Raw genomic sequence first — 8,081 nt, 5'->3', positions numbered from 1 at the left:
TTTCCAGGTAAAGTTGGTGGCAATGCGTTGCTGAGTACCAGTGAAACCAGAGTGACCCCCCTGGACCGAGGTGTGCAAATCATGTAATAAGTGGGGAATGGTGGAGGAATTCATGGGGAGAACGATGCGGCTGCGAAAGAACAACAATCCGTCTTTTACTTTCCATTCGGGCCATTTGGCCGGTTCAGTCTGTAAATCTTGTAAGATGTTCTTACAGTAGGAATCTTATTGTAATTCCTGTAGTAGTAGGGCTTTGTAATCACTAATGGGACCACTCATAGCAGACAAATGGGGCTTTGTAGTGTCGAAAGCCCCTTCTGGATGCCTGGACAAGGCATCTGCCACAACGTTAGTTTTACCAGATTTGTATGTGATAGAGTAATCGAAGCCCAAGAGCTTTGACAAAAAGGACTATTGCTCCGATGTTTGAACAACTTGATTCATGAGGTTGTGCAAGCTCTTATGATCTGTTCGAATGGTAAAGGGTACCCCCAATAGGTACTGTCTCCATTTAGCCATTGCGGATGTAATAGCGAACATTTCGCGAATATACGTAGACTTAGTGTGCATAGTGGGGGCCAACTTCCTACTATAGAAAGCAATAGGATGATTATTTTGAAGCAAAACCGCACCTACTCCGATACCGGAAGCATCTATTTCCACCACGAACGGTTCTTTGAAATTTGGCAAAGCCAAAATAGGTGCTGTTGTTAGCGACTTTTTAAGCTTAGTGAATGCTTCTTCAGCAGCTGAGGACCAGCTAAAACCTTCCTTTGTCAAGAGGTCAGTCACTGGGGCGCCAATACAAGCATAATGGCGTATGAACCGACGATAGTAGCCAGAGAGACCCTGGAAGGCTCTGACTGGAGTAGCTGAGGTTGGAATAGGCCACTCTAAGATCGCTTTGGACTTACTAGGATCCGGTGCTACACCGTTGCCTGAAATAATGTGGCCCAAGAATTGTATGGAGGGTTGAGCAAACAAACATTTAGACAATTTGGCAAACAGTGTATGAATCCATAATATGTGGAGCACTTGGTTTAAGTGACTAATATGTTCCTGGAGACATGAGTTATACACCAAAATATCATCAAAATAAATTACTACGAATCTGCGTAAGAATTAAGAGAAAACCTGATTCATGGTTGCTTGGAATGTAGATAGGGCATTGGACAGCCCAAATGGCATAACCAAAAATTCATAGTGACCATGGTGTGTCCTAAATGTTGTTTTATGTATATCTGGGCCATGCATCTTGATCTGATGGTAACCAGATCTGAGATCGAGTTTTGAAAACATTGTTGCACCATATAATTCATCTATTAGTCATCAATAGTAGGAATTGGGAATTTATCCTGCATCGTGACAGCATTTAAAGCCCGATAGTCCACACAAGAACGCCATGTCCCATCCTTTTTTTTGACTAGTAATACCGGGGAACTAAAAGCAGACTGGCTAGGACGAATAACCCCATTTTGTAACATTTTGACAACCAGTTTCTCTATCTCATTCTTTTGGAAATGCGGGTATCTATATGGACGAACCTGGACAGGTTTTCCATCAGGAATTAATGGTATGCAATGGTTATTGGGCCTATCTGGAGGTAGGGAATTGGGTGCGGCAAAGACGTCTCTGTATTGGTCCAATAAGGTTTGGACTTCAGGGTTCTGCTCACAGTCATTCTGTTTCGGTGAGGCAGAAGTTGGTGGTGCAGCCATAGCAAACAAGCACATAATACAAGACTCCAGAGACTTCTGAGCCACTAATTTGTGCAATTGAGAGGAAGTAATCAAGCTTACTGCAATCTGTTGCTCTCCTTGAAGAACGACGTGTACCCCTTGAAATACAAAGCCCATTGTCAGCTTTTGGTAATCAGTCACAATAGGTCCCAAAGTTGATAGCCATTGGACACCAAATACCATATCAGCCCCTTGTAATTCCAAGACAAATAAGTCCACTGAGAATCGGTGACCTTGAATGTCTAAAGGAACCGATTGACACATGGCTGAATAAGTAAGTGAGTCACCGTTCCCCACCTGCACATTAAATGGTGGAATAGATATCAATGTAAGGTGTAAGTGAGTAGCTACTCTAGGAGTGATAAAATTATGTGTGCTGCCACCGTCAATTAGGATTTGGACCGACTGGCCCATCACAATGCCCAATAACCTGAATGACTTTGAGGAATAAGTGCCAAATAAAGCATTAAAACTGATTTCGGGAATCTCCTCGATCTCTTCTATGTGTGCGTTTGTTTCAGGAACTGGATCACCAGTATCAGGGGGTTCATCCTCCTCAAGTCCTTCTAAATACAATAATGAAGCGCGTGCCTTGCATTTGTGGGCATAAACAAATTTCTCATCACAATTGAAACATAGACCCTTATCTCTTTTCACTTGCATCTCTGCTTGACTTAAACGGCGAATGGTGATAGCTGGGATGGGTTTTGTGGAGTTGGGGTTTGGGAGGGCTAAAGGTTGAAAGGGTTTTGTATGGGACGATGAAGGAAATTGGGAATTATAGGATGGAGAAAAAGGCGGTTTAGCCATCCAAGGGCGTATGGATTTTTCATCACTAAGATGGTCTTCAAAAACTTTAGCTAGAGCCAACGCTTCATGCCAATCACCTGGCCTTTGAGGTAAAACCAAACGGCGAATGCGAGATTTAAGTCCTGAAATAAACAGGCCACGTTTCATAGTGGCAGAGAGGCCAGGGACCTTGCTGACCGCAGCCTCAAATGCAGATTGATACTCAGCCACAGAACCTTGCTGCTGAAGTTTAGCAAGGGTACCTATGGGCTCATCGAATTCAGATGGCCCAAAGCGCCTGTGTAGCACAGTGACAAATGCAGCCCAAGTGGGTAGTAACCCTTCATCACTCAGTCCCCTAAACCAGCAAGCTGCAAGGTCATCTAGATGGAATGCAACAATTAATAAACGTTCCTTTTCACTGATTCTATAATATTGGCAATATCTATCCACCCAAAAAAACCATGAAGTTGGATCACCAGAATTAAATCGTGGAAAAGTAAGCTTAAGAGGGCAAAAAGTAACCAGATCTGTATTATTGGTGTAAGATTTAAAACTTGGTCCAGATCCCAAAATTCCTGAGTGAGAATACGCTCATTGGTTTTGAGCATCAAGTATCCGCTGCAATGTCTGTTGGATTTGTGTGTGTGATTCCTGGAGGTGAGCGTTAGACTCTTGGAGTCCTAAGTGTTGCTGCTCCCAAACCAATTCTGCAGAACGCAGCTGTTGTTCTAGTAGATCTAATCGATGGTTTTGTTGTTCCAAAGCATCCAATCGCTGTGCTAAATCCCTTATTCTTGTGTTCCAAAGCAACCAGTTCTGCAGAACGCAACTGTTGTTCTAGTAGATCTAATCGATGGTTTTGTTGTTCCAAAGCATCCAATCGATGTGCTAAATCCCTTATTCTTGTGTTATCTGCCATGATCGGGTAGGATGAGTAAGCAACGAGAGAACCAAATTGTAATGTGGAATTACAGAATTTCAGAATTAAGGGGTTGTTAGAAGAGAAGAAGATGAGAGAGAAAGAGAGAAGAAAGAGTAGAAAGAAGATTCATTCAAAATATACGTATCTCATTCATACGATACTAACGTCTTTATAGTGCCCTATTCATAATGGGCCTTCCTACAATTGTGTAACACCCTCTCTTGTAGGCCTCCAAGAGAGTTGTTTGCTAAGCGGAATTAGAGTTCTTTAATAGTATTTTAGAGACTGAAAAAAAATTTCGCTTTTACATTGCCAATTAAAACTAAAGAGGGGATCTGGTTAATTACAAAATCAGAGTACACAAAATTTCTTAAACTTATTAAAAATATAAATTTCCTGATAGCCCTTTCTGTCTTTAAAAATTCGTAAAAAATCCAGTTCAACGATTCGAAAATATATTCTTTGTAATCTGGAAACTAGACATCTGGGGCTTCACGTTCATATAAAATAATAGTGATTTGGAGTTCGTTTGCCCCTCGAAACATAACTCGCAAAATGAGCGATAAAACAGTGAAAACATCAAAAACGTCCTGGCTGGTAAAATTCATAATAAATTGAGCTTTCAGAATTTCTTTACAAGGTTTATATATAATGAAACTAGAGAGCTGGGGCTACACGTGCATATAAATTATAAGAAAATCGGAGGTCCGTAGCCCCAGTACGACAACTTACAAAGTGCTCGCAAAGACTTTTCAAAATTCAGCATTTAGATAACATGTCAAAATCCTTTTCGCAAACGTTTCAACATCTGTTTCCAAAATACTTGCTGGTCATAAAATCGTAATGCAATAATAAAATCATAGTTCACAGTAATACAAGCTTCTCAATTTCATACAGTCATCCATAAAATATCACATCAATAGCAGCATGCCCAAACAGTAGAAGCCAACAGCAAATATCCAAATCCTCAAAAGCTTTTACGTCCTCCTGCCATTTTGTAAAAATAGCAGCCCCAAAGGGGTGAGAGAAAATCCCAGTAGTGTGGCAACAAAACCATAATGCAACAATATTAACTAGGCACAAAATCATAAATAGTCACTTCAAACATTTAATCCTTTTCATCATATATCATAACGCGTATATAACGCTCTTTTTCCTTTACGCTCATAGCACCGTCGTGCGCGTAGCATCACAGTGGGTATTCCTAATGGCTCCCATGAAGGTGAATCCCACTGTGGAACCTATGCGGACTGAATTGCCAAGTGTCCCCTCTCCTGGTACCAGGCATGCCTATATGATGCATGCTCAGTCAAATGCCCTCAATACAAATATATATATATTCAAGATGTCATGAATCAAGTACACATGCCATGTTATGCAATCGCACCCAACAGAAAAATGTATTATGATGTAAAATGCATGCATATATCATATCATTCTTTCATATTCTTACCATTGGCTCATCATCATCATAACATACATAGAACAAATGTGAGCAACACATCACAATTCTATACACTAGCCAATAGTCACATTAGGTAATACCGCCTACACATACCTCGTACGTCGAAATTTAAGTTACCAACAAGCAGTGATATAGTCCAACTTCTCAAGGATTTTTCGTACCTAGTTTACATTATAATCAATCAGTGTACATTCAATTTATTCATCAAATTCCCAAACTTAATAATTCCTATAGCATTCGACCCCAAGGTTCTTTTTCAATAAATTCATTTTTGATTCTAATTCAACCTTTATACATTTTCAACCGTGAGTAATTCTTTTAATAACTCCACTAGGGCAGAATCAGTTTTCATGCTTCATCTACCAAAATTTTTCTAACTTTAATTAAATAAAATACAGCAGCCCTATTTTTATTAATTAGAGACAAATCCTATCACTTTTATCCTAGCTAAGTTCGGTTTTAACATCTACCAAAATGTTTTTAATTCAATTTCCTACTCCTCTCCCTAATGGTGCGCTAACAACACAACAAGAGAAATATACAGCAGGCTGTCTAGCTACATTTTCCAGCGCAAAGCAGGGAGCAATAAAACCAACATACAGTAACGGTTCCTAAAAATTAATATGACATGCTGTCTAGTGAGTTTTACAGCGAAACAGAGGGCATAAAATCATTATACAGCAGCATTTTTCCAACAAAGGTTCATATACATCATGTTTTATTTTAACACAAGCATAACTTAGTTCGTATAAAATTTTACCAACTACGTTTTTTTTTTTTTTTTTTTTTTTTAACATAATCAACAAACCAGAACAGCAGTAGGGGAAAGGAAAGTTCGGCTATGTGTTTACCTCAAGCCCCGCCAATAAATCCAAAACTAGAACAGCACCTATTCCCTAATTCCCACGAACGTCAAACTCACATCTTCATGAAGAAGACCGTGCGCACAAGCAAGGAAAGAAGGATTGCTTAAGTTAGTACCCACATGCAATGGAATATCTTCATCAAATAACCGTTGAAAAAGAAAAACAATAAGAAGGGGCTATACAATACCTCCTTAGACACTACTACACGGCTGAACCAATGAAGGAATGTAACGTTGAGCTACCCTTGCTTACTGCTCATAAGCTTTCGGTCACAAGGTAGGGGGAATAAAGGAAACGTTGCACAAGACAATAACTTGGTTGTGGAATTCTTTAGTGATGAACTTGGTTTTCTTAGCAAGAATAAGAGGGGAAAAGTTATGGAATTAAAATTCTGGTTTAGAGGTAGAGGATAGGAGGGGAAGGTGAGGTTATCTCTTAGTGTTCCTTCTATGGTGGTGTCACGATTTAAGGGAAGTGAGGGGGTGGTAAGGGTTCAATTGGTTCTGTTACAAGGGTCCCAAACTCAACCTAGCCTTCTACACTTCAGCTCATAAAGGATGAAAAGGGTGAGGAGTTTAGAGCTGATTTAAAGTGGCTTAATGTTCAAAATTTCTTATTGACCTTAGTCTCTCCCTTATGCGCTCAAAAGGTGAGTTGTGGTGGCAAGTTTTCCCAATGGTGATACATGCAAGCTAACATCCTGGGGCTGATTGGATGCATAAAATAAAGTCTGAATTAGGTTGGAAGCTGCAGCAAGTAAGGTCAGCTTTTGCTCTTGTTTAGGCGCATGTGAGGAGGGGAAGAGAAGTGATCGACTTGAGTCTTCATGAAGGGATTGAAGTCAGAATTTTCTGATGCTTACACTTCTACCTAGGCGCACATGAGGGGCAAGGTGTGATGTGTTTTCTGCCCAATTAGGCAACATGCAAATCTGCCCACAAGTCTCTTATTGGTTGTATGTTAACAAAGCTGAGTTGGTTTAGTTAAAGGGACAAGGCATCAGCCTTCTTTTCAGCCCAAAATTAACGCAAGGCACAAAAGAATGGAAGGCTGAATTGGTTGCCAAGTGGAGATTACAATCCATTAAAAATTGCCGTGTAGGATTTCTTAGAGGAGGATAAGGTTGTGACCAAATGTGGGGTGTGTGGGCTGAATTTATGGACTCTTCTCAAGCCCTATGGGTTCAGCCAAGCATGGTGAAATTGGACTCAAAGATCATACTAATCTAATGGTGTTCAAGGACTAGCCCAATTTATAATTTAAATACTAATTCTAAAATTTATAAGTTCCCTAACCTTATAAATATTTTTGTTTCCTTACATGTTACCACACATTATTCTTATCTCTTTTATGAGGCCTCTCATGCGTAAAGATAAATCGTTACCCTTCATCATAATCCTACTAATTTTCCTACACAATAGAGATCCTCTATGAACAACTATATCATTTAAGCATTGGCAACCCCACATGTAGTTCGACTTTTCTCATGTAATTCTAATGTCTCATGGTATTTTATGTATCTTCACTAATTACGTGGGATGTTACAAATTGTCAACCATTGTCTCTTATTACAACATGTGAATTAAAGTACTTCTATTACCACTTCCCATCCCAATGACACATTATAACACCTCACAATTTTAAATTTAGTGTTTAAACTATTAAGTGTGTAATTAAGTGAAGATTCAGTGAAAATCCTAAAGATTAGGCCAAAATACAAAGAAATGACAAAACGGTAATTAACCAACACGCAACCCTAGGAAGATAAAAATTGAGTAGAAGGTCTCAGATGTTGAAAATAACCCTGGAAATGGATTCAGAACGAAAAATTGAGTGGACAGGCAAGTTTCAGAAAATCAGTGAATAGTGTTTTTCGCAGGTAAAAATACCGCGGTACGATTGCACCGTAAAACGTGCCGATTGAGTTTTGAGCTCTAGGTTTCAAATATTAGTTATAAATGGTTTATTGAGTTAGGAAATATGATTTTTGATAAAATCTAATGGAATTAAGTCAGTTTGGGGAAGCGTGCCAACGGCGCGCGCAATAGCTTAAAACAGTGTTTTCTCCGAATGACCGGAAAACTCTGGATTCATCTGATCAAGTATAATTAAGGGAGAATGGTTAATGTTAAAAATTAGAGTTTCTAAATAGTTTTTGAATTTATGGACGTTTAGTGGAATCGGAGGGGAATTCAAATGAGTTTGAATCGCGTGAGGTGGCGGTGGGACCCACCCCACTTAAACCACTTAAGCCACATCACCCTACCACTATTCACCATCACTTTCCCTTCCCTTTT

The 8,081-nt window shown here is 39.5% G+C and overlaps 1 protein-coding gene across 1 annotated transcript; it reads right to left on the bottom strand.

The window, feature by feature from the left end:
- Positions 1–411: 411 nt before the first annotated feature.
- On the bottom strand, positions 412–3,450 carry LOC133303256 (uncharacterized). The gene is made up of 3 exons (XM_061503136.1): positions 3,234–3,450; positions 1,434–3,106; positions 412–1,059 (listed from the first exon to the last, which is right to left on the bottom strand). Exons 1-3 carry the CDS (start codon positions 3,448–3,450, stop codon positions 412–414), a joined length of 2,538 nt encoding a protein of 845 aa, XP_061359120.1.
- Positions 3,451–8,081: the final 4,631 nt, after the last annotated feature.

This window comes from Gastrolobium bilobum, unplaced genomic scaffold (genome assembly GCF_033153095.1).
Source record: "Gastrolobium bilobum isolate Gb01-03AN ecotype WA unplaced genomic scaffold, APGP_CSIRO_Gbil_v1 utg171625, whole genome shotgun sequence".
NCBI classification, from domain to species: domain Eukaryota; kingdom Viridiplantae; phylum Streptophyta; class Magnoliopsida; order Fabales; family Fabaceae; genus Gastrolobium; species Gastrolobium bilobum.
This window is presented reverse-complemented; position numbering and strand designations above follow the sequence as displayed.

What these genes read in the sequence shown, in the direction of transcription:
- LOC133303256 (XM_061503136.1), bottom strand. Translation starts at nt 3,450, where the DNA reads ATGGCAGATAACACAAGAATAAGGGATTTAGCACATCGATTGGATGCT. An exon ending in AGCTGCGTTCTGCAGAATTG is followed by an intron (nt 3,107 to 3,233) that starts GTTTGGGAGCAG and finishes ATTCTCACTCAG; the next exon opens with GAATTTTGGGATCTGGACCA. An exon ending in AGTCTGCTTTTAGTTCCCCG is followed by an intron (nt 1,060 to 1,433) that starts GTATTACTAGTC and finishes TCATGTCTCCAG; the next exon opens with GAACATATTAGTCACTTAAA.